This window comes from Molossus molossus, unplaced genomic scaffold (assembly GCF_014108415.1).
Source record: "Molossus molossus isolate mMolMol1 unplaced genomic scaffold, mMolMol1.p scaffold_m16_p_5, whole genome shotgun sequence".
Taxonomy (NCBI): domain Eukaryota; kingdom Metazoa; phylum Chordata; class Mammalia; order Chiroptera; family Molossidae; genus Molossus; species Molossus molossus.
Genome location: NW_023425388.1, coordinates 49,102,673 through 49,127,202, shown reverse-complemented (window position 1 = coordinate 49,127,202; position 24,530 = coordinate 49,102,673). Strand labels below are relative to the sequence as shown.

At 54.8% G+C, this 24,530-nt stretch overlaps 2 protein-coding genes across 5 annotated transcripts; one reads left to right on the top strand and one right to left on the bottom strand.

Moving 5' to 3' along the window:
• The first annotated feature begins 1,480 nt into the window (after positions 1 to 1,480).
• On the top strand, positions 1,481 to 15,949 carry CLCN2 (chloride voltage-gated channel 2). The gene is made up of 24 exons (XM_036243337.1): positions 1,481 to 1,552; positions 3,796 to 3,952; positions 4,100 to 4,231; positions 4,578 to 4,706; positions 4,788 to 4,921; positions 5,028 to 5,105; positions 5,187 to 5,265; positions 5,381 to 5,506; positions 5,604 to 5,688; positions 5,777 to 5,878; positions 7,022 to 7,106; positions 7,242 to 7,397; positions 7,760 to 7,829; positions 8,061 to 8,171; positions 8,397 to 8,610; positions 8,933 to 9,066; positions 9,316 to 9,479; positions 9,591 to 9,705; positions 9,928 to 10,001; positions 10,231 to 10,290; positions 10,432 to 10,470; positions 10,647 to 10,751; positions 15,247 to 15,333; positions 15,467 to 15,949. The coding sequence occupies exons 1-24, from the start codon at positions 1,481 to 1,483 to the stop codon at positions 15,659 to 15,661; spliced, it is 2,703 nt and encodes a 900-aa protein (XP_036099230.1). The 3' UTR covers positions 15,662 to 15,949.
• An 806-nt stretch (positions 15,950 to 16,755) lies between these two features.
• Positions 16,756 to 24,518, bottom strand: FAM131A (family with sequence similarity 131 member A). Of its 4 annotated transcripts, XM_036243262.1 has the most exons (7): positions 24,388 to 24,518; positions 23,578 to 23,607; positions 23,139 to 23,199; positions 19,815 to 19,908; positions 19,385 to 19,567; positions 19,091 to 19,207; positions 16,756 to 17,783 (listed from the first exon to the last, which is right to left on the bottom strand). In XM_036243262.1, the coding sequence occupies exons 2-7, from the start codon at positions 23,601 to 23,603 to the stop codon at positions 17,308 to 17,310; spliced, it is 957 nt and encodes a 318-aa protein (XP_036099155.1). In that variant the 5' UTR covers positions 23,604 to 23,607; positions 24,388 to 24,518; the 3' UTR covers positions 16,756 to 17,307. The 4 variants fall into 4 exon arrangements, with proteins under 4 accessions (XP_036099155.1, XP_036099156.1, XP_036099154.1 ...); XM_036243263.1 differs by lacking the exon at positions 23,578 to 23,607; XM_036243261.1 differs by lacking the exon at positions 24,388 to 24,518 and having other exon boundaries at positions 23,578 to 23,849.
• Between the last annotated feature and the right edge of the window lie 12 nt (positions 24,519 to 24,530).

The following is a 24,530-nucleotide window of genomic DNA, read 5'->3' as shown; positions in this document are numbered from 1 at the left end:
CCTGCTGGATGTCACTCGAGCTGGGTCCTTTCAGTTTGGGAATTTGCCATGATGTCACTGTGGGGAAGAGGAAAGCCTTCTCTGTTCGTCCCCCTGGTGCTGCGCCCTCCCCACCACTGTCCTCTTCCCCTGAGCCCTGCTCTCTTCCCCCACACCGCCCTGCAGCCTGGCGCTGACCCCGTCACACTGCCTTCCTGAGCTCTGCCCCTTCGGCTTGGTGCTGCCCGTCCCCACTCCACTGGCCTCTTCCTCGGGACGCTGATCTTCTATGTGCCTCTTCACCCTGACACTGTCCTCTCCTACGTGCACTCTTCCCTTCCATCGGCTGCCCCTTCCTCTAGGATGCGGGCTGCTCTCGCCCTGCCCCCTTCCTGGTCACTGCCCCCTTCTCCGAGACAACACCTCTGCTCCCAATGCCCCTTCATCCTGTCGCCTCCTCCAGCACACCGCCTGTCTCCTGGGCACTGGCCTCTCCCCGACACTATCTCTGACACACACACCGCCATCCACCCTGTGCTCACCCCACCCCCTGCTCTATCCTTCTCCGGACACTGATGGAGAATCAGGAGCCCCATCAGGCCGTTTCCCCATGGCAGCGAGACGTCAGCAGCTGCTCGGGTTTCTCCCTGGACCCTGCCAGGAAGAAGCGACCTCTGCCCCTTCACGCCTGCCTCCCAGGAGCGGCTTCCCCTCGCCTAGACCTCCCTTCCTTCGCGCCTCACCCTCTCCCTCCCCACCTCTCCGCACCCCCGTTCTCGCACCCACAGTCCACGTCGCCCCAGGTGCACCTCCCTGGGGGAGCTGCAAGGAAAAGGAGGAAGGGAAAGCCTGAGAGAGACTGAGCGTCTCAGCTCCCAGCATCACCCCTCCCCCAACTCCCGGACTTCGTGTCCCCTCCGCTTGGCTTCCCACTCCCGACAGAGCAGCGGCGTTCGGGCCGCTGGCCCCTCTGGAGAAGCAGGAGAGGGCACCCCTCCAGCCAGAGAGATTGGGCCTGAATAGTCTAATTTAGACGGCTCGGCCGCCCCTGGCCCCAGACTCTACTGAACCCTGGTGTCTCCAGGCTCTCCCGCCCGGGCGCCTGGAGCTGCTGACCGGGTCCGTCCCCTCCACGTGCCAGCGGACCCGCCCCCGCCCTGGCACCCGACGCCCCTCTCGGCCCCCGGCCTCCGCGGAGAGGGGGCGCGGGCTCACGCGCTCCAAGCGCCCCCTACCGCCTCTCCCAAGCCTAGGAGACAGCCCCGACGCAGACCCCGGCCGGGCTGGGCCGGCCCCTGTGGATGGGCCGGCGGGCGGAGCAGCACCGTGGGCACCGCCCTCGGCCCGCCCGCCGAGGAGGGGACACAAGCGGGAGGCTTTCTGCACTCGGCCGCCCGGGCTGCGGGGACGGGACGGGTGTCGGCGCGGGCTTTGCGGGCGGGGAGCCGAGTCCAGGCCAGGGCCCGAGACGCAGCGGGAGGCCCGAGGGCTGTGCGCGGAGATGGCGGCCGCAGCGGCCGCGGCGGCGGAGGAAGGGATGGAGCCGCGGGCGCTGCAGTACGAGCAGACCCTGGTAAGTGAAGCAGAGCTGAGCCCAGAGGAGTGCGCTCGGGACTGCTGCTTCTAGTCACCCTTGTAAGCGCGAGGACGGGGGCCTACCCTAACCCCGCCCCAGCCTTCTGAGCTGGGGAAACTGAGGCTTGAGGGCCTGAGGGGTTGCAGGGCTAAGGGACAAGCTGCATGCAGGTTTCTGGCTGGGGCTGGGGGCCTACAGAGGACAAGATCAGGTGCTTGTCCCAGGTGTCCTTCCCTTACTTTCCCCCACCACCACTACGTTTTCTTTGCTCCTGCCCCTGGCCACCTGGGCCCAAGTCTCAGCCCCACCACCCCTCCCCAGCACCGCTCACACCCGTTGAATTTTATCTGTCTACACTCCTATCTCCACCATCCAAGACATTCTCTCTGTCCCCAGTAAGTGCATTTTACTGTGCTAGACACCGAAATAAGAGTGTGTAGAAAGATGGTCAGACCCAAACCCAGCGCCCAGCATTGGCAGGAACCCCTCCCTCTATTCTCTGTGGGGGAAAGGTGGCCTGCCAGCCTTGGGGACAGGAACTTAAGAGAGAATGGGTCAGGCAGGAATGGGTGTGGGAATTGGGACCTTTATCCATGCTTACTCTGAGTATCCAGCCCCTACCCACCCCAGGGGTGTCTCTTGACCTTATTAGAAGCAGAGGTCTTGGGGTTCTGAGCTGACTCATGGCCACCAATGTAACAGTGTTTGAAAAGCCTTTTGCCCCTCCTTCTGTCACTGGGGCGGGAAGGGGGGGGCAAACCCTAGGGAAGGGCTCCCTTTTAAACAGCTGGTCCTGGAATTTGCCCAGGAAGGAGGCAGGGAGGGAATCTCTCCAGGAAGAGGGAGCCCCCAGGCTGTAATTGAGGCTGGGAGGTGCCCAGTTAAGAGAGGGAGTAACTGGATGAAACAGGATGACAGGGAGAGGTGGCACGGGTGGGGGTGGAGCAAGGGTATAGGGGCAAGCCTTCACATAGCGTGGGAGGTGTCTGTCCATCTGTACAAGCCAAGAATGGGTCATTGGTCAAGGAAGCCGAGCACCTGGCCCTGAAACGGTGTCTCTGTCGCACCAGCCCCATCCCCATCTCCTTTGCCTGGTCTTTATCTCTGGTACGAGTTCTCAGGGTCAATCTCTCTCCCTGGCACTCTCTGCTCCAGCCTCTCCCCCTTCTCCTTCTGATCCCTTTGTCTTTCTCTCACAGGCTCACCTCCTACTCTGACACTGTGTCAGACTGTTTATACTCTACTTTCCTTCTCTCCCTTCCTCCTCCCTTCTCTTTGCTCCTTCCCCAGACCTCTCTTTTTCCCCTCTCTGGTTCTCTCTCCTCCCTTTCCTTCCTCTCTCTCTCTCTCTCTCTCTCTCTCTGTTTCTATCTTTCCCTCCCTCACCCCCCCCCCAGCCCCAACAGGAGCCCTTTGTGTCTCAAAGCTCTGCGGGTGGCAGCCGGAATCTACTCCTCCCCACCCCTCAACACATGCCCAGCTTGGCAGGTCTAGCCATAGCTCAGAGACTCTCTCATCCCATCACCCCAGCATCCACAGTCACAGCCCAGCCATCAGCTTCTGCTATCCCCCCAACTTACCACTGGACTCGGGGCAGTTCCAGTGTGGGCTGAGGCCACCAAGCACTCCCTACCGACCCAGAGAGACTATCTACTCTCAGCTGGACTGGCAGGCTGGTGGGAGGGGTAGGGATGGAGAATAGGGACAAGGGGATTAGGGTGGGTGGGAGGGGTACAGCTGATTCAGCCAGAGGCCCAGCAGGAACGTGATAAGGATTGAGGCCCCTCCTGCTCCTAGGCCTAACTCAGCTGCCCCCAGCTCATTGAGGCCCTTATTGTTACCCATATGCCCTTGACCATCCCTTATTCTCTGACCTCCCCACCTCCTACTTTCAGACAGCCTTAGCTTTTCCATCTTTCCTCCTCTGGGGCCTTCCCTCCCACTCCTCCTCAGTGCTCCCCTCCCCCAGGCCTGTGAGAAGAGGACTGATTATTCTGCCACCCCCACAGCTGTGTCCCTGTACCTTGGCTGTCCCCATCACTCCGGCCAGGACAGCTCCCACAGTCTGCAATGTGCATTGTTCCCACACCCCAAACCAAAGTGGGACCTTTAGGTTCAAGAGGGGATATATAATGTGGGGGCTGGGAAAAGGGGAGCTGAGACCTCAGGGGCCCTCCCTGAATCCCTTCTCAGCCCACACTCATGCAGGGCTGCTAACCCTGTTTTCCCCCATTGCTCAGATGTATGGCCGGTATACTCAGGACCTGGGGGCCTTTGCCAAAGAGGAGGCTGCTCGGATCCGCTTGGGAGGGCCCGAGCCCTGGAAGAGTCCAATTTCCCCTCCGGCTCCCCTGGAGCTCCTGGAATACGGACAGAGCCGTTGTGCCCGGTGCCGCAGTGAGACTTGGGTTGGGGCAGGGGATCTGGCTGTGCTGCACTGGGGGGACAGAGGCCATTCATTAGAGCTGACCATTGGAGGTTGGGGGAGGCAGGGGTAGGAGCACTTCAGTGCCATTTTTCCATTCTTCCCTCTCTTGCTCCCAGTCTGTTCCGTACGCTGTCATAAGTTCCTAGTATCCAGGGTTGGTGAAGATTGGATCTTCCTGGTCCTGCTGGGGCTCGTCATGGCGCTGGTCAGCTGGGCCATGGACTATGCTATTGCTGCCTGTCTGCAAGGTGAGAACTAGGGCTGGCAGGGGAGGGCTGGAAAGCACCAACCTGCTTCCTCCATGCCACACTTGTCCAAGTATCTTGCCTAGTTGGCCAGCCTGAGTGCCCATCTTCAAACATAATCACTGCCACTCCCATAGGCCACGACTTCTTGCCTTGCCTCTTCAGCTGACCCTCTTACCAACAATGATCTCTGTTCCACTGAAGGCCCTCTAGGGTCCCATCCCTGCCCCTTGTACCTGGGCACTCTGTGATAGTTCCTGGGACAGCCTCTCCTATCAGTATGTCCCAGTGGCTAGCGTGGGACTGGGTGTGCACCTCAGGGGTCCAGCAGCACATCCTCTCCCCACAGCTCAGCAATGGATGTCCCGGGGTTTAAACACCAGCCTCTTGCTGCAGTACCTGGCCTGGGTCACCTATCCTGTCGTCCTCATCACTTTCTCAGCTGGATTCACACAGATCCTGGCTCCTCAGGCTGTTGGTACAGTAGGAGAGGAGGGGAGGGCAGAAGCTCCTGAACTGGGCACATCTAATTACTCTCCTGGGACGGTACACTCTCCAGGGTCCGGCATCCCCGAGATGAAGACCATCTTGCGGGGCGTGGTGCTAAAGGAATACCTCACCCTCAAGACCTTTGTAGCGAAGGTCATCGGGCTGACCTGTGCCCTGGGCAGTGGGATGCCCCTTGGCAAAGAGGTAACTGAAGGTTAGGGAATAAAGGAATCACTCCCAGTGGAGGAAGAAGCCTGGCCAGGGTCAGGGTGTGCCCCTTCCCCACTCACTTCCTGACCCCATCCCCCAGGGCCCTTTTGTACATATCGCAAGCATGTGTGCTGCGCTGCTCAGCAAGTTCCTGTCCCTCTTCGGGGGTATCTATGAGGTAAGGGGTACCTTGGAGGAGGCCAGAGGAGAGGGGTGGGCTCTGAGCCCAGCTGATTCCCCTTTCCACCACTCTCACCAGAATGAATCCCGGAACACAGAGATGCTGGCCGCTGCCTGTGCCGTGGGAGTGGGCTGCTGCTTTGCAGCACCTATCGGAGGTAGGCCTCCAGGCCAGCCCCAGCCCCGCCTGTGGCCTCACCTCCTTTACCCTTCTCATCTGGCTCTGAGTCCTGAGGCCAGGCGTCAAGCGGCGCTCTCCCTGGCCCCTCTCAGGTGTGTTGTTCAGCATCGAGGTCACCTCCACCTTCTTCGCGGTGCGGAACTACTGGCGGGGCTTCTTTGCTGCCACCTTCAGTGCCTTCATCTTCCGGGTCTTGGCAGTCTGGAACCGTGATGAAGGTTGGGGCACCTGGGGGATGTGGGATCCCCTGAGATGGCTCAGGTAGGGCCCTGGATGCTACACCTGCCTCTCTCTGCTACTCTGCCTTCCCTTCAGAGACAATCACTGCTCTCTTCAAAACCCGGTTCCGGCTTGACTTCCCCTTTGACCTCCAGGAGCTGCCAGCCTTTGCTGTCATTGGGTGAGGAGCTATGGAAGCTGGGGCCCATCAGAGGGGAGGAGGCAAAAGAGGGAAGACCCCTTTTACAGTGATGCTCTTCCCTCTCCAGTATTGCCAGTGGCTTTGGGGGTGCGCTCTTTGTCTACCTGAACCGGAAGATTGTCCAGGTGATGCGGAAGCAGAAAACCATCAACCGCTTCCTCATGAAGAAGTGAGTTGGCTTTGGGCTCCTTTCTAGGCTGCTTTGGATGTGTGAGGGTCACAGTAGGGTGTGGGGGGGGTGACCAGTGAGCTGGCATATAGTGGCCCAATCAAAAAAAGGCACTCCGCCTGGCAGGTATGGCTCAGTAGAATGAGTGTCGTCCCATGGACTGAGAGGTCCCTGTTCGATTCCTGGTCAGGGAACATGCCTGGGTTGCAGGCTGATTGATGTTTCTCTTTTACATCGATCTTTCTATCTCTCTTTCCCTTCCTCTCTCTCTAAAAAATCAATAAAAACATTTAAAAATAAATTTAAAAAAAAAACAGGCACTCCGTTGAGAAAATCAGCCAATAGTGTATTCCAGGTGGGTTGAACTGGCTCTTATATGAATTACCTGAAAATTGGCACTTTTGAACGTGTAGTCAGTGGCAGGGGCACTTTAGATCAAACACTCAGGTTTCCCTGGCTCTTGGCCTGGCACAGACGGCAGTGCTCCCTGGAGAGTGTGTGAGCCTTCGTTTCCTCCAGGGAAGCATGGAAATGGGTGAGATTTTTTTTTTTTTTTTTTTTATCTCCAGAGCACAGCTCTCTCAGTTGTGATCCATGGATTGGGAGTGGGGAGGCCTGAGACGTGACTTTTGTTGGGACTAACGTCCTTCAGGGAAAGGGCAGCCAACTGAGCCTGCTCCCTATGGCACCTTCAGTCAACTTCCTAAGTGACCCCAGCTTCTTTCCCCTAACACTGACCTTCAGTCTAAGTCACCACAGAGAAACAGACAGAGGCAGAAACTTCACTCTCACACAACGCACCCTTCAGCCAGGGCTTGGGAGAGCAAGGGAAGGAGACACCGCGCAGAGGCATCCTGAGGAGGGCTGGGGATGGATGGGCTTTCTGCCACTGCTACCTGCTTAGGGAGTCGGGAGCCAAGAGGAAGTTGTTTGGGCTCATAATAACCCCGATGGCCACCATCACCCTCAGGGCCATCATCTCATGAACAGCAAAGGGGACCTTCTCTCAGAACTGTGTGCTTTTATGTAAGAGCCAAGGTTCTGCTGTGACCTCAGCCCTGAGCTGTGTGAAGGCACCCAGCCTCTCACCCCCTGCAGTAAGTGCACCACCCACATTTGATGCTGTGAAACCTGTATCTCTAGACGCCTGCTCTTCCCGGCTCTGGTGACCCTGCTCATCTCCACTCTGACCTTCCCCCCGGGCTTGGGACAGTTCATGGCTGGACAGGTAACCCCAGGCAGAACGGGAACATATGCCTTCCCTTAGGATGCATCCTTACTGAAGCCAACAGCCCCTGCTCTCCTGTGAGCCCCTTCCCTTCATCCTGTCTGTTCCCCACCTGAGGCACACTTTTCCCTATAGCTCTCGCAGAAGGAGACGCTGGTCACCCTGTTTGACAACCGGACATGGGTCCACCAGGGCCTAGTGGAAGAGTTAGAGCTTCCTGGAACTTCACAGGCCTGGAGCCCTCCCCGTGCCAATGTCTTCCTCACCCTGGTCATCTTCATTCTCATGAAGGTGGGGCTCCTTACAGATGTATAGTTAATGCTTACATAGGCTTACTGGGTGCCAGGCACTGTTCTCAGCACTTTCTATATATTAACTCCTTTTAGCCTTACAACAATCCTGTGGAAAGGTAGCTAGTTCCCGTTTTAAAGATGGGAAGTTGAGACAAAGGGATTGTAATTGGCCCAACGTCACATAGCTAGTGGCAAAATGAGAATTTGAACCCAAGCCATCTGGTTCCAGAGTCCTTCTTCCCTTCACCTCTGGGAGAATTCTGGGATAGCTGGGAGGTTTATTACCTGATAAGCAATATAGACTCTTTGGGGTGGAGCTGGATGGCACCTCTACCTGTTTGAACTGCGTCCTGCCTGCAGTTCTGGATGTCTGCACTGGCCACCACCATCCCAGTGCCCTGTGGGGCCTTCATGCCTGTCTTTGTCATTGGTGAGTCCTCCAGCCTGCACCCTTCCCACCCTCTGGCTACCCTCTGGCCATCCCTTCCCTGCTTGGGAGTGGGTTTTGGTCCAGCCCCAGCCCTAGTGCCCACCCCCACAGTACTGACCCCTGCACTGAATGACCCACTGGCCCTTCCCCCACCCTCTGACCCTCTCTCTTCCTAGTGCTCCCACCCTCCCCCTCCACTACCTGTTTCTCTTCCCACTCCCCTCCCTGAAGGAGCAGCATTTGGACGTCTGGTGGGCGAAAGCATGGCCGCCTGGTTCCCAGATGGGATTCACACAGACAGTAGCACCTACCGGATTGTGCCCGGGGGCTATGCAGTGGTGGGTGAGTGCTCCAGTTCCCCATTGGCCCTGAAAAACCCCTGGAAGCGCACAGGGTCTGAGGCTCTGGTGCCCCCTGCTGGCAGAAAACAGGCTTCCTTCGAGTGCAGAAACCCAGTTCTCAAGACTGTGCTGGGTAGTCCAGAGGGTACCCACAGGACTGTTCCCAGGTGGGGAGGGTCATCTGGTCCCTGGGCACCCTGAGGAGACTAAAGGTGGCTGTCCCCAGGAGCAGCTGCACTGGCAGGAGCAGTGACACACACAGTGTCCACGGCCGTGATCGTGTTTGAGCTCACAGGCCAGATCGCCCACATCCTGCCCGTCATGATCGCCGTCATCCTGGCCAACGCCGTTGCCCAGAGCCTACAGCCCTCGCTCTATGACAGCATCATCCGAATCAAGAAACTGCCTTATCTGCCTGAGCTGGGCTGGGGCCGCCACCAGTACGGAGGGCTGCACAACAGAGGGGTTGTGGGGGAGGGGCAGAAGGTGTCCTAGGACCCCCTTACACCTACCTCCAGCAAGGTCCTCAGTCAGTAAAGCTGGGAGACCGGCACCTGGCTCCTTCCTTGCCAGAGCTCCCCTTGTCCATACCCTGGGAGAGGTGTGGCTGGCCCTGCCTAATATGAACAAAGCCAGGGAGTGCTCCTTGGCCTTAGCCCTTGTCCACATGGGCTCTGGAACCTTCCTTATGGCCCTAGATGGTAGTGCTCCAGCTACCCTCCCCATGCTGACCACAAACCAAGTGCCTCTCTCTGCCCCCAGGCAGTACCGGGTGCGAGTGGAGGACATCATGGTGCGAGATGTTCCCTATGTGGCCCTCAGCTGCACCTTCCGGGACCTGCGGTTGGCACTGCATAGGACCAAGGGCCGCATGTTGGCCCTAGTGGAGTCCTCTGGTGAGACCAGCAGGGGGCCCAGGTGCTATGAACTTCTCCCAGGGTTGCTGCTCAGGAAGTGGGAGGAAACAGGAGCTGAGGACCAGTCTCCTTGGTCTTGAAGGGAATAAATCGCCAGCATTTGCCAGGCAGGGCTTTCCCTCTGGTGTGTGGCCTGTGTCCAAGGCCCCACTTGAGTATAGGAGAAGGCTGGGGGTGGGGAAGAGGGCCTCACTGTGACTCCTGAGTCCTCCCACCTGCTCTATCTAGAGTCAATGATCCTCCTGGGCTCCATTGAGCGCTCACAGGTGGTAGCATTGCTGGGGGCCCAGCTAAGCCCAGCCCGCCGCAGACAGGAGCGACGAGCTGCCCATACTCCTCCACCACCTGATCAGGAGAGTCCCCCCAGTCCTGAGACCTCAGTCCGCTTCCAGGTAAGGGAAAGGTCCTACACAGCCACACAAACTTCCTCCTAAATGTTGTATAGACTCACCAGGAGGGTGACCTAGAGCCAGAGCCTCACCAGCCCCTTCCTGCCCGTGCAGGTGAACACAGAGGACTCGGGCTTCCCTGCAGCCCGGGGGGACACTCACAAGCCCCTGAAGCCTGCTCTCAAGAGGGGGCCCAGCAACTCCATGAACCTCAGGGAGAGTCCCCCAGGTGAGCCCAGCACCCACTGGCACCTCCCTCCACTCTCTGATCGAGCTGGAGCCTGGCCTCTGAGACTGCACAAGGGTCCCTGTGCACCTTTTGGCTGGGGCACATCCCAACTAAGAGGCTGCCAGAATTGACCAGGGGTCAACCAGGATACCTCTCCCCTTGCCCTCCTCCCCTCTCCCCCAAAGATGACATTGCCCTAGGGCCTTGTGTTTGGGAACATAGGGAATGTGGAGCAGGCTGGCATTGCCCTCAGGAGCCTCTTCTGTGGCAGTCCGCCCCCCGAGGCTGCTTCAGAGGTGAGTGGCTAGAGCCTCTCAGTCTGGCTCTTTCTTTCCGACTCAATCTCTGATGCTGAGATAACCTCCCATTAGCCTTGTAGCACCTGCTTCCATTCTCCCTGCCCTCCTGCCTTCCTAGATACCAGCTCTGCCCCTGCAGTGCACCCTTCCCCCTGGCTCCACCACACGTCACCTTCCTCCTCCCTATAACATCAATTCCTCTTCTCTCCTGTTGGCTCTAACAAAGTTGGAGAAGTCGGAATCATGTGACAAGCGCAAGCTGAAACGGGTCCGAATCTCCCTGGCAGTAAGTGCCCACTTCTTTCTGCAGCTCAGGAGCACTAGACAGGGCAGGCCAGGGTCTAGGTGATAAACCTCCCTCATTGGGGGGATGCACCCCTTACCCCAGCCCCAGCTGCCAGCCTCCCTCCCTCTCTCTCTCTCCTAGAGCGACTCAGACCTGGAAAGTGAAATGACCCCTGAGGAGGTAAGGTGTGACTGGACTCTGGACTCTGTTTATTCCGGGATGTGTTCAGTCATCATCTTGGCTTCTGTCCCCATGGGAGGGACCATGGGGTAGGAAAAAGGGCAGGCCAGCTTTCAGGGAGGTGAGAACTGCTACTGGCAACCTTCTCCCTAACCCTCCTAGTCTCATACCCTCAGATTCTGGAGTGGGAGGAGCAGCAACTAGATGAACCTGTCAACTTCAGCGACTGCAAAATTGACCCTGCCCCCTTCCAGCTGGTGGAGCGGACCTCTTTGCACAAAGTAAGGCCAATAACCTGGGGCTGGCCTGGGCTCTTGGGAGCACAGTCTCTTAAGAGCATAGTGGGGGTGGGGGGTGGATCTTGGTCCTCTCACAAGTTTGGACTCAAGCCAATGGGGGGAAAAAGAGACAGCAGAGAATGGGCTCTGTGCTGAGATGTTTTTCACACACATTGCATCAATGAAGGGGAGGCCAGGAACCAGGTCCCCTTAGCCTCTCCCTGCCTGCAGTGGAGTCAGGCATCATTTTTCCTCCTCTCAGCCTTGCCCCCAGGAAACCCTGGACCAAAGTAGCAACAAAGACAGGGCTTGAGCTGGGCGGAAGCCAGAAGGCAGGCTAGGGTCAGAGCTAGGAGGGAGGCTGCCAGCTCCTAACAAGGCTGATACACCCACACTGAAAAAAATGGGTGAGAAACAGGCAGGATAAGAAAATCTAATAAACAAGCTAACAAACATCCAAGTAGGGGTGGGGACACTGCAGAGAAGAGATAAACAAAGATGAGAAATGCCCAATGGGGGGTTTGGAATGTCAGACCCCAGAAAGTCTCACTTAATGTAGGCCAAAGGAAAACTGGTAAGGACACGGGAAGATAGCTCAGCAGAAGGGCAAAACCAGCCTGCAGAAATGGGGAGAACACTTGAGTGCAGACAGGCTGGTGGTGGGTGAGGATGACACTAGGGAACAGGGGCTCTCTCTGGTGGCCTGCCTCAGGGGCTCCCAGGATGAGGCAGTGGCATCATGGGGCACCTTCAGGCTTCTGAGTGAAGGCAGGGAGTGCAGGCACACCCAGCAGGCTGCTAGGGCAGAAACCAAGGGGTGTTTAGCTAAATTGTTAGATTTACTGTGCAAACTTCTGAGGGGTGGGGGTGGGGGCCAGTGGGGGAGCACTCCCAAGGTCTGCAGCTTGGACAGCTAGCTTAGATGCAAGCTGTGCCTAAAAGCCAGCTTAGTGTGGACAAGCAGGGGCCCAGGCAGGAAGGACAGGGGACAAAGAGAAACAAAAAAAAAAGTACTAAAGGAACTTAGAAGCCCTTGGGTAAAGACCTCGGATCAAAGTGAGTGGGGAACTGCAGTGCAGTTGCAAAAGAGAGAGAGAGAGAGAGAGAGAGAGAGATAGGCCTGAGAATAATACATTTGGCTTTTATTTAAAAGCCTTTCTTCCTAAGACCTCTAACGCTTTTCCATCATCTTACTTAGTCCTCAAACATCACATAAAGATGATGCTGATGCTGACATTTTATTAGTGTCTGCTATATTCCAGGCACTGGGCTAAGCTGTTCACATGTTTGATCGAATCCTCACAACTACACTGTAAGATAGATAGTGTGATATTCCAGTTTTTATAAATGAGAACATTGAGATTCAAACAAGTTAAGCAAGTTGACCAAGGTCACACAGCTAGTAAGTAGCTGAACCAGGCCTGGGTTCCAAGACTGTCTGACCCAAAAGCCTATGGATTTAACCATTTTAATACATGGGGAAACTGAGACAGTGAGGTCACTTGTCCAAGTCAGCATAGCAAAGTCAGGCCTAGAGCCCAGATTTCCTGGCCCCAGTCCTAAAATTCTTTCAGAGGGCCACACTGCCCCTCTCCCTGTCAATTCACTGTTCCCAAGCCCAAGAAATTCAGGCTCTCCAATGAGCTCCCTGGTGTCTAATTAAATTAAAATGAAAAAGAACAAAGTAGGTGTTTGTTACAAACTTAAAAATCAGAGGAAGAAAACCTTTGAGGAACCGACTAACAAAGTACAAAGAACTGGAAGCGATAAGAACATAAAAGATTAGAATTCAGAATGTCCTTGCAGGCCTGAGGAGTCAATAAGTAGTAGCCCAATTAAGTTCAGGAATGGAACATTCAGAGGGGCAAGGGAATACACTGGAGACTATTTAGTAACCTGTGCAACTGGAGATCACCATACCGGCTAAGCACCTCAGTCATTCAGAGGCCACCTACAAAGAAGCAGTGAGTGGAGGTGGGGGAAGCTAGAGAGCCAACACTGGGTCAGACTGGCCGGACCCAGATCCTCATTCTGCTGTGTAACCTTGTCAAATGTCTCAGCCCCTCTGTGCTTCCCTTTCTTTATCTGTAAAATGGGGATCTTAGTACCTACATAGGGTTTTCTGAGGATTCAGGTTGATACATCTGAACCACTTGGAACAGTACCTGGCACATAGTAAGTATTCAGTATATTTTAGAAATTACTACCAGTTGTGCTTAGAGACAAACAACAGGGGACTTTATAAGACGATGTAATGGAGAAAGTGTGCAAGAAACTGATATTTCAGAAGAGGAGGAGTGATTATGTGAGGCTGGAAGCTGGGGTGCCAGATGGCATCTGAGGCTGGACAGCCAAGCTGTGGTGGGCTTAGGAAGGGTTTTATGGGCCATTCTGGGGAGTCCAGGCTCTAGCTCAAGTTTGAGAAAGCTGACAGGATGGCAGAGCCAAGTTGGATGGAAGGGAAGCAAAAAGCAGAACCCATTAGGATGTCACAGTCCCATCCTGGTCAGGATAGTGAGGGAGTCAGGGAGAATGGCCAGGATATTCAGGAGGTAAATCAGTAAGGCTTGGGGACTCCCCAGGACAAGTGGTTTGCGAACCTAAAAGGCTTATAGCCTGTCAGGAGCTCACTCTGATTAGGAATTCAGGGGAATGATTCAATAGGATTCTTGAGGGGATGAGATGGATTATTAAACATAAAAAGACAAGGCCAAGCGATTATCAATACAGGAAAGCTTATAATAAAGATATGTTTCCCTTTGAAATCAGATGAGGAAATTAAAGACAACGTGTAGCATGTAGGATTCAAGGGACTTACTAAACACATGACAGTTATGACACAGGTATTAAAGGAGCACAGAAAAACTTATGCTAAAACTGAACTTCCAGCTCCTTTTGTAAGTACCGTCATGCCTTAGAACAGAGGTGGGGAACCTTTTTTCTGCCAAGCACCATTTGGATATTTATAACATCATTTGCGGGCCATACAAAATTATCAACTTAAAAATTAGCCTGCTAGCCCGGCCGGTGTAGCTCAGTGGTTGGGCATCGACCCATGCACCAAGAGGTCACTGGTTCGACTCCCAGTCAGGGCACATGCCCAGGTTGTGGGCCCAATCCCCTGTGGGGGCATGCAGAAGGTGGCCAATTGATGTTCTCTCATCGATGTTTCTATCTCTCTCCTTCTCCCTTCCTCTCTAAAAATCAATTAAATAAAATTACAGCTACTTTAAAAAAAAAATTAGCCAGTTATATTTGGTTAAACATTTAATTAACTCACCCCTAATGTGATGGCTGGTATTGATTTCGTGGGCCTTATATGGCCCGTGGACCAGACATTCCCCACCCCTGCCTTAGAAGGAGAACATTAGGAAAGTTCTGGAAGTTCTTTCCTAAAGAATTCAGTAACTGTATAAGAAAACATTTTTAAAGTGTTCAGACAATTACAATGACTTCTGAGTAACTGTATTCAAGAAGCTAGAATATTAATGTCCGTTTTGATTCAAGCATTAAGCCAAGAGGCTTACAAGTAAACTGAAAACAGTGTGATAAATGATAGGCCAAAAATTCCAGGAACTGCTGAGTCAGTAGTGTTGTGTTTTGTTTTTTTTTTTCAAGACATCTGGCCCAAGAAAATCCACTTGGAGCACAAGGGGAACTAGCTGACAATTTCTGAACCCTTGGTGACTACATTTGAAAGCTTGGGGGAAGGGCCCAAAGCAAGAAAAACATGGGGGTATGGGGGAGACTGTTGTCCCTTGGACTGCAAACTGCATCTCAATAAGACCTGGATACTTTGGGCCCCAGAAGAGGCAAACTGTGTGAGAGATAGAGTGCTACAGGCCAAGACTGGGGGATTGGAGCCAGGGTAAAGGGATACCTTACATGTTCAGCCAGAGGAGGGCAAAAGGGAAGCATGTGTCAGCTTCCCAGGTTGGGTAAGATGGGGTAAGAGGAACAGGATTCAGGGCCAGTACCCCTGAGGGGGGTGTGGAACTTTCCTCCTGGATATATCCATGACTAATTGGACATCTGCATAGGACCATTATGGCAATGCCTCCTCCTCCTAGAGTGTGCTGAAAAGTGGCCTGGAGTTGCAAGGCCAATTCTTACTAATGACCCTGCGCAAGTCACTTCACCACTGAGCTAATGCTGCCTGTCCTGTAGAATGAGTGTCATACTCACTTCTCAGGACAGTGCTGAAATTAACTTAGCTGAGTGCCTGGCCAGTCATTAGGTATCACATTTGAACAGCTGTTCTCCATTCTCTTAACATGGGATGAAGAATCCCTATTCTGTCCGTTTTTCCATCAACAAAGATTCCCACTGTTAAGTTTCTGAGGATTGGTTGTACATTATTATACTTTTCCCTCCGTTGGTCCTTCCCCCTCCCCCACCACCTGTGGCACCCCTTCTATTCCATCAACAACCCAACACCTCTTCCTGGGCCCCTCTCCCCTTGTGCATCAAGTCCAATGTTTTTCTCCCCACCCTGCAGACTCACACCATCTTCTCGCTGCTGGGAGTGGACCATGCTTATGTCACCAGTATCGGCAGACTCATTGGAATCGTCACCCTAAAGGAGGTAAGATGACAGTGGCCATCAAAGATGACTTCCACTTCCAAAAAGGTCTGGAGGCTCAAGTCCAGCTCATCCGGGGGAAGTGCTGGGAAGGAGTATAAACAAGGAGCTCCATCTGACCCTCTCATCTTTCCAGCTCCGTAAGGCTATTGAGGGCTCTGTCACAGCACAGGGTGTGAAAGTCCGGCCACCCCTCGCCAGCTTCCGTGACAGTGCCACCAGCAGCAGTGACACAGAGACCACTGAGGTGCATGCACTCTGGGGGCCCCGCTCCCGCCACGGCCTCCCTGGGGAGGGCAGCCCTTCTGACAGCGATGACAAGTGCCAGTGAATTCCTCAATGGGCGGCCTTGGATGGCGGTGGCCTTGGCTGTCGGCCTGGATCCTACAGCTCTCCTGTTCCTTCTGCCTTGGGAAAGCAGGAGGCAGCTACAGCCAAACGCTGGAACCCCAGCCCCAATTCCAGACCAAGGGTACCAGCTTCTCCCAGCTCCTACCTGGAATCTGACCCAGCCCCCACCTGCAGCACTGCCCTGGCGGTATGGGGGTGGGGTCACTTGACTCCTGCTGCCCCTTTGAGGACGAAGGGGGTAGAACTAAGATGGGTTTATACTGGAACCTCCAATGACCAGATGTATATAGAGATTTACAAAGATTTTTATATTAATTTAATAAAACAAATTCTTAAATAGAACAAAATAAACACCTAATGAGCCACTTATATATAGAATGCCTGTGCCCATCAGCTCACGTTCTTACCTTGGGCCCTCTTACCTGCCAAAGCCTACAAGGCCTGAAGTCTGTAGCCACCTATACCTCCATGGCCATAAAACTCCAGAGCCTGCTGTCCATGGAATGCAGGGTCTACAGAGGGCTCCACTGCTTGGCCATCAACTCCCTGGCTGCCCCTAGTACTGTAGCTTCAGCCAAGAAAGGCACTACCCTCTTTCCTCCCCAAGGAGAGACACTCCCTCATGACTGTCACCCGTTGGCACAATTCCTGCCCAGCTCAGGCATCAGCAGACAACTGACTAGCCACCTGTGTGGCCCCCTGGTGGCCCTTTTTGGGAGAACATCGAAGTCACAGCTCTGTAGCAACCAGAGCCATCCCCTCTGCCAACTCCACCTTCCAGAGAACTCAATGAATGCAGCAGCCTGGTGGGCTGGAAGCCACTGGGCCCCCGCCCACATATCCTTCAGGGGACTGGGAAAGGGCCCAGATCTCTTCAGGGCAGCCAGGAAAAGGGTGGAGGGTACATGCTTCCATCATTCCAATGCCTCCCAGAGAAGATCCGACTGAAAGAACAGACCAAAACCCCTCTTTCTTTTGAAAAAAGATTTAGAGACAGTGGAGAGGTGAAGCACAGCACGAGCCCAGCTGGGAGAGGGACGCTGGGGGACAGCTCAATCCATTGGCTCCCTGGGTGGGGGTGATTCTATCAAGCACTGCACGTGGACTTGTGGACTCAGATGAGGAGAGCAGCAGGGAGAGACGGGGGTGGGGGGGAGGCCAGGCTCCCTCCCATTCTATCCCAGTCAGAACCACCCCCTCAGGGTTCACATCATCAGAGGAGAGATGGGGGAGGGGAGGAGGAGGGGGAGGCCAGGCTCCCTCCCATTCTATCCCATACAGCCCAGTCAGAACCACCCCCTCAGGGTTCACATCATCAGAGGAGGAAATATGTGGCGTTTTTTGATTTAAGAACATGAACATCACTCTGCCACAGCTGCAGCCATGCCCCAGGGGCCCCGGGCAACCCCCGGCAAACCCCAGGAGTGGGGGCTGGACATGCGCCCCCAGCCTGGTCCCTGCCTCCTCTCTAGACACTTTCATGCAAAACACACAATGAGGAGTGAGTGCTCCCAGAAGCCCTCTGGACTGGAGCTCTGCTGAAAGCCTCAAGCCCACAGTGGGGCACACAGGCTCTGCCCCCAGCAGCAGCCAGGGGACACATGCCACCACCAGGCATGATCTGCGTCACTGTTCCTCTGGCTCCACCTCATCCTCGTCTAAGGGCACCACCCCAGAAGAAGCCACATCAGAGGCTTGCCGCTGGCGTTCCCAGCTGCCCACTGGTGGTGGGCAGAGCGTCTGGCAGTCCTCGCAGGGGGCTGGCTCCTCCTCGGTGGGGGAAAGGCAGGACTCTGTGAGGGGCGAGTTGTAGAGCAAGTCCTGGGCCTCCAATGGGCCCAGGCTGCGGAAGGCACTTTCCCGGCTGGGGGGCATTTTGGCAAGGAGCAGCTCTTCACCCAGCAGCTGGGAGGTGAGGCGGGCTGGGGAGCCCAGTAACCCGTCCTCTAGGCTGCACAGACTAGAGCACAGGGTCTCTGGGGACACGGTCTGCGAGCAGTCGCTCTCAGGCTCCACAGAGCCCTGGCGCATAGGCCGGGAAAACCGGTGGCCAGTGAAGAGGTCCTGGAGGTGGGGTCCCAGAGGCAGCTGCCCAGCCATGTCTGTCAGGAAAGAGAAAAGACGACAGCTCTGCTAGCCCCATCTCAATTGGCCAGCCTAGAAGCCATATTCTCCCCACTCCATCTGGGTACAGCTCTAGGGATGGTGGGTAGGAGCTGGGGAACTTTAGGCAAGTCACTTAACCTCTCTGCCTCAGTTTCCCTAATGGAAATATACCTTACTGGCACACAGTAAGAAAGCAAAACTGCAGGGATGCCTTACATGACCGTGCAGGCTATTCACTGTACCAGGGGATCCTGTCCAAGGCAGTGAGTGAGGGCCGAGATTTAGCCCACACTCTGCTCAACAAGCAGCATGCTCTGGCATGGGGCTGTGCCCACCAGCAAAAGGGGTGCCTTTTTCAAATGTGCACAATGATTCCACATTGGCTAGTAGTAGCCTTGGATAAATATTAGTTATTATCATTATATGAGGAGTCAAAGCAGGCCTGGAACTCAATCAAACAAAAACACTATGGTTCAGGTCTGTCTTGGTCTCAGTCATCCAAATCAGTCCCCTCTGGACCACAGCAGCAGTCTCCAAGCTGCTCTAATGGACTGCGCACCTCAGAGAACTTGTTAATTAGCTAGAGGGATGGGGATGTGTGGAGGCAATCTTCAAAGGCAAAGGGGTGGGGGGGATAGTGGCCTAGGAGGCTTAAGCTCAGAAGCTAGAGAAAGTCAGCCACGTGGTTCCGAAAACGGAAGATGAAAGGAGGGCCTTGCACAGCTGCACAGCCCCGCGGGGTCCCTTCTGCACGCACTGGTGGAGAGAAAGGCCCACTAGCCTGGAATGCGAGGAAGCTAAGCTGGAGCCAGCAGCCCGGTGGGCAGTCCGGGCCTAGCAAGCTTCCCGTTTGCATGGGGCCACAGCCCCGTGAAGTGCTGTGCTGCAGCACTAGGCATCCGGGCTGCCACAGCCAGCCAAGAGGCTGACTTGAGAGGACTTTCAGAGGTAAGGTTCAGCAAACCCTCCTGGAAACATGACTGCACAGAAGGTGCTGGTGAGGTCTCCAGGCTTTTTTTTGAGGAATGCAAAGCCCAACTGCACCGACAGGCAAAGAAGTCTCAGCACCTGTGGGAAAGAAACTACTCCATTTCCACCTGCTGATTGCACACCCACAACAATAGACAGCCCTCAGACCCATGGAAAGTCAAGGATTGCCTGGACAAAGTTTGCCTCTCTCTGCTCTCCTTCCAAAGGCTAAGGACATTCTGGATCTCTCCTTCCAAAGGCTGAGCTCTGAATGAGAGGGCCTATCAGGCAGTTCCACCCCAGCTGGCTGCACTACGATGGAATGTCCCCTCACCTGAGTCAGTGCCCCCAGCAAAGTCCTCATCATAGGATTCATCGGTAGAGTCCTCACCATCCACTGAAGACCATGCCCGGAGCTTGGCTTCTGCAATGGCAAACTGCTCAGCCACTCCTGTTGGGGGGACATGGAATTCATTAGCAGAGGTGAGCTATAATTAGGGCTCAGCTTGGAGACAGGAGAGGAAAAACACAGGGGTATGGAGAGACTCCAAACCCTACATTAGGCCCAAGGAGATGAGAGAGAACATCCCTAAGACCTGTGAGGGATGTTCCTCTTTCTGTCACTCACCTGCCGCAAAGCGAGCCTCTTGTTCACCCTCACTGAGATCTGAATAGGAGGAAAAGGCTGATTCCAGGGCAGCAGGCGAGTCACTTGGCTTGCTCCAGCCCTTCCATTCAATAAGGTGAGCCACTCGGCCCTGGGCCATGGCGGTAGGCTTGGTCACATGGTCCTTCACCACCTGGGAAATACCTAGAGTTGGGAGAGTCAGAAAGCCTTGTAAGAGCATAGGTCAGGGAGCACCTGGGAAGGAAGTGGAAAGCTGGGGATAGTGAGGGTTCACATGTACCTTTGGGGGAAGAAGGGGGCTAGGATTCACCTTAGAGAGAGAGGAAAAGGAAGATGGCAGCAGGAGCTCATAGGATACAATATCCAAGGGCATGCGCAAAAGGGAGAAGAAAGGACCAAATGGCCAGAGGCATGGGAGGGAGGTTCATACCATGCAGGGAGGATCTGGCCAGTGCAGCGATCTCCTGGATAGTTAGGGCTCTCCGGGACTTGGGCAGCATCGCGATTGTGTCTCCAACATTCACCTTGAGTGACAGCATCAGAAGGTGAGTGCTCCTCTGACAGCAGTGTCCTCCCACACGCCCATACCCCACCTAACCCATCAAGGGGATATGGGAGCTGGGAAGAGATGACAGAACAGCACGTGTCCCAAAGGCTTCTGGGATATGTAAGAGAGTAAGAAGCCAGGACTAGCAACCTATGTCCTCCCAGGGAGCAATGGAAATGTGGGCAGGCCCAAAGGAGCCCCTCTTCTCCTATCAGTCTTCAAACCCACGTTCTAGCTATTTCTAGAGCCTACCAGGGCCATAAACTCAGCATGACCAAAAACAAACCCAACACCTTCTCCCCATAGCTGGCCCTGCTTCCAGACTTCCTTACTTTGCATCACCCCACCATTCTCCCATTCAATCTGGCTCCAATTCTCAGCATTACCATCAACGCTCCCATAAGCTTTCCTTACCCATATCTGTTGTTAGAGCTAATGATTCCATCTCCAAACTGCCTCTAATACTACCCTTATCCTTTGCAAAGGCCCTTCCTCAAGCTCTTAATGCCCCTGCGCAGATTAGCACTGTGGTGGCCCCCCAAGCTCCTCCACCTCCATGCTATTTTCTCAGCCTAGTATGTTTTGTATGTGTTCTCCTCCCCCATTGCCATTTGTGGCTGGCTCTTTCTCACTTTTGGGGTCTTGGCTGAAATATCACTCCCTCAGAGAAGCCTTCCTGGCCACCCTACCAGTTGTCCACCCTCCCTCTGTATTCTGTAACAAGTCCCATCCTCTATCAATGTCCCATGTATGTAATTATGGTCTATTTTATGTGTTTCATTATTTCTTGTTAGTTTCACTCAATGGTCTTAAGCTCTTTCAGAAATTCAGTTCTTTGGTTACTGCTGCATCCCAGTGTTTAGTCCAGTGCCTGGTACAGAGCAAGCTTTCAAAATACATAGGTTGAATGAACAAGGCAAGGTATAAATATAAACAATTTTCCTGGAGTGCAACTGTTCATAACATGTCCTTATTTAAAACCTTTTCTGGGTTCCTTCACTGTCCAATGAAGTGCAAGCCCACAGCCAGGCAATGACTCCATGAGGCCCTGCCTCCTTCCAGGCCTGCTTGGAATCCACCCTGATCTCCTCTGCCCAGTAAAACCCCACTTCTCCACTTTCCCTGTCAGCAGGCAGCCCTCCTGCCTTCCTCCAAGCAAAAAAAAACAAAACAAAACAAAACAAAACAAAAAAACCAGCTTTTCCCTGGGCTAAGAATGCCATCTTTGCCTACCAAATGCCTACAAAATGCTCCATACCATTTAAGGCCCCACTCATGTGCCACCTCCTATTGTGTTTTCAATCCACAGTTTTCTCTGTGTCTTCTTCAAGCCCACCCCAGCCCCAGCATTACCTTTGCATCTCTCTTGAGGGATCTCAGGATGGCAGAGCCTGTGTCTGATTCACCTGGGTTCCTACCTCCACCCTGCACCTGGCTCTGTGCTCCTTGGCAAGCCCAGGCAAATGTTTTCCTCAACGAATGAATTAAGTCAGAGAGATAGGCCCCTCCCTGACATTGCCTAGCTCTACTCCATCAGTTCCCAACCCTCACAAGAGGGGCTCCACCTGCCCTTTGACCTCACGCCCACCTCCTCTGTCCCTTCCCTTCAGTACCTGGCTGATAGGGCCCCCAGGGTGGCGCCGGCAGTCTCTGGCCAGGCCTGGAGGGAGGAGCACCTGCTGGGTGTATCCTGGCTCGCCCTCCCTCCTCTCACCCCCTTCTCCCCCCCACTTGGCCATCCCTGCCAGCACTCCGCGCAGCTGCGGCCCAGGCTCAGAGAAAAGGTGTATATCTCCCTGGCAACCCATCACCATGCAACAGGGTCTCCAGGGATATGGCCCGGGATGCACTGACGTCAGCGCCGAAGGCGGGAGCAGCCCGCCCGGTGCTGGCACCGCGCCGAGCAGAGCAGACCGGCGGGGGCGGCCTCACTGCCGGCCGGATAGCGCCCCCGCTAGCAGGCAAAGGGAGACAGAAACAGGCTGGCAAGGCGGGGGTGGGGAATACATACAGATCCCTTTCTTGTGGATACAGTCCCTCTTCCCCTACCAACACCAGGGGCCCAGCACCTCTGGCAAATCCTGGCTGTCCACAGAGGAAGGGCGAGAGGACCTGCTCCAGCCTCGGAGGGTCCGAGCAGATCCCAAGGAAGATAGAGAAAGGCCCCGAGGAAGTTCGATCCACTCCACAGCCCAGGCGGGGTCGGAGGCCACTGAGGGGTGGGGGAAAGTCTGTTCAGCTGGGCTCCCACTTCTGTCAAGATCCCCCTCCTTTTCATCCGGTGTTGCCATATCATTCCTCCTCACCCATCCCCCACCTCCCAGAATATCAGCAACCACCTGGTGCTCCCCCCTTCTCTGAAAGCCCCTAGCCTTTAGAGGTCCCTGGGGCCATTTTGTGGCAGCCACTGGCAAGCTTTCTCCACTGGATATATTTTGCCATCAAAACCGTCAAGATGAAACCTAAACTTGGATAAATTCTGAATTTTCTCCGGTTTCTCAGCCTACCCATTCCTCTTGGAAAGCACACCTCATTCTTCCACCACCATCACCGTTCCCCTCCCCACCACCGTCTTGGGCCCTTTGCAGGCTTGCTGCCTTCCTTCTCTTGGTTCTTTCCTCTCGCCAGTCTCAGCTGGTACGCAGTTCTTTACTCTTCTCTGACGAACCTACAATTTTTTCTTTTGCCCCAGTCCCCTAAAGCTGTTTCCTGATGGCCTGCCTGGCCCCAGCCTGGTTGTTCCTGTTTCAACCTGGTTCCCAATATCTAAGCCAAAGTAATTTTCCTCTTGCCACCTGAGCACCCTACTCCTCAGGTTCCCATCACCTCCCAGATCACATCTACATGCCCTGGTCTCACCTCTGCGACTTGTCTGACAAGTCCATCGTCCTCCAGGCCCTTCACGCTGCCACAGAAACATTTTGCCCAGCACAGAAATCATAGGCATGCTGGCTGTATTGATGCAGAGAACCAAAAGCCCAGAACCGCTCCAGGCTCAGCTCCCAGTTCTATTCCTATTTTGGTTCCGGATGCTGAGCCAGTCCCCTCCCCACTTGGAACCTGTTCCTAGTCACATAAGGAAAGCTCTCCTGCCTCATGGCTTTCAGGAGGTGGGAGTGCCAGGGGCCCAACCAAATTCTGTGGAGCTCAGTGAGCTGAGGCCTATCCCCTAGACAGTGCCAACAGGCAACGTATATCACAACTGACCTTTAGCTGGAGCAGCCGTCTGTGTCCCTGAGCCTCAGTCAGCTGGTGGTCCCCAGATATGCTACCAACCAAAAGGAAGACACAAGGTTACAGGACATCCCTGGCCCTAGCTGGTACCTACTCAGGGTTCTTGATGCCAATCCTGAGGTCAGCCAAACTCTCTCCTGACCACAGGAGGGATAACTTCCTGAACTCCAAGTTTTACAGGACTAGAGGGCTCCAAGCAGCCTGCTGCTTCTCAGCTTCAAAAGCCATGAGGTTAATTTAAGACTACAAATCCCAGAATTCCTCATGGGAATCCAAAGAAAGTACAAATCTCAGAATCTTAGTTCCAAAGAACCTCAAGTACCAACCACACTAAGGCCTATGTGACTGACCACCTGCCCTGAAAGCCCAGGACCCATTCGAAAACCTAGCTCTCAACATCATAAGTTCCTACCTGGCCTTAAGCTTGCAGAAATCCATGACACTGGAGTAAAGTAGGCTGGCCAACCTCAGATGCACAGGACTTAAGACCAGGCCCCAGCATGCACCATCCATGGGAACCAAGGCCCAAGCAAAGGTCAGCAGTTGTGGGAAGGAAGACCTGATGGCCTGCCTCTGGGCTCCTGTTTCCCTCCACAGGTAGGGTTATTTGTTGTTGTTGTTGTTGTTGTTGTTGTTGTTGAAAGTGGGGGAAGGGAACTAAAAGAGTTGTAAGAGGTGAGAAGTGATCAGGTGCTCACAGGTGCCCCAAGTGGGGCCTCAGTCCTGTTCATCAACCATCTAACTCTGAAGTGAGGAGTAAGGTTGATTAAAAACTCCCAGCATTTGCAGGCCTAAGGGGGTTGGGACACAGATGGGAAAGGCAGGTTCCCAGCATAGGGCCACTCCCAGGACAGAGAGGAGAGGTGTAGGCAGAAGAGGGGGTGGGGCGGGGGTAAGCATATGTGGGCGGACAAGGCCAGTTGCCATGGGCTGGAGAGGGTTGCCTAGCCCCTCCCCAGGCCATGAACCTCCTGCCACCCTCGGCGGTGGGAATCCAGGAGCCTACCCTGCAGAGCCCAGAAGCAAGCAGGCCAAGAGACCAAACCCAAGTCTGTTTAGCCCCCTCCCCGCTCATGCCCGCTCCCTCCTCTTGCCCGGACCGCCTCCCTGGTGCATGCTCCTCCCTCTCCAGACACAGCCCCTTCCTCAAAGCCCCAACCCACCCACGGCCCGTGCACCCGCAGCCCGACTCCCCAACCCGTGCCCGGCCTCTGCCTCTTACCCTGACCCGCCGGGCTCCAAGAGCCGATACAACCCATGGCCGGAAACCCAGGCCCGCTAGCCCGCGCTCGGGACCCGGGCCATCGGCTTGTAGAGGGTCAGGCCTCGGCTGCTACTGGGGAGGGGAACACCCGTGAGGGGAGG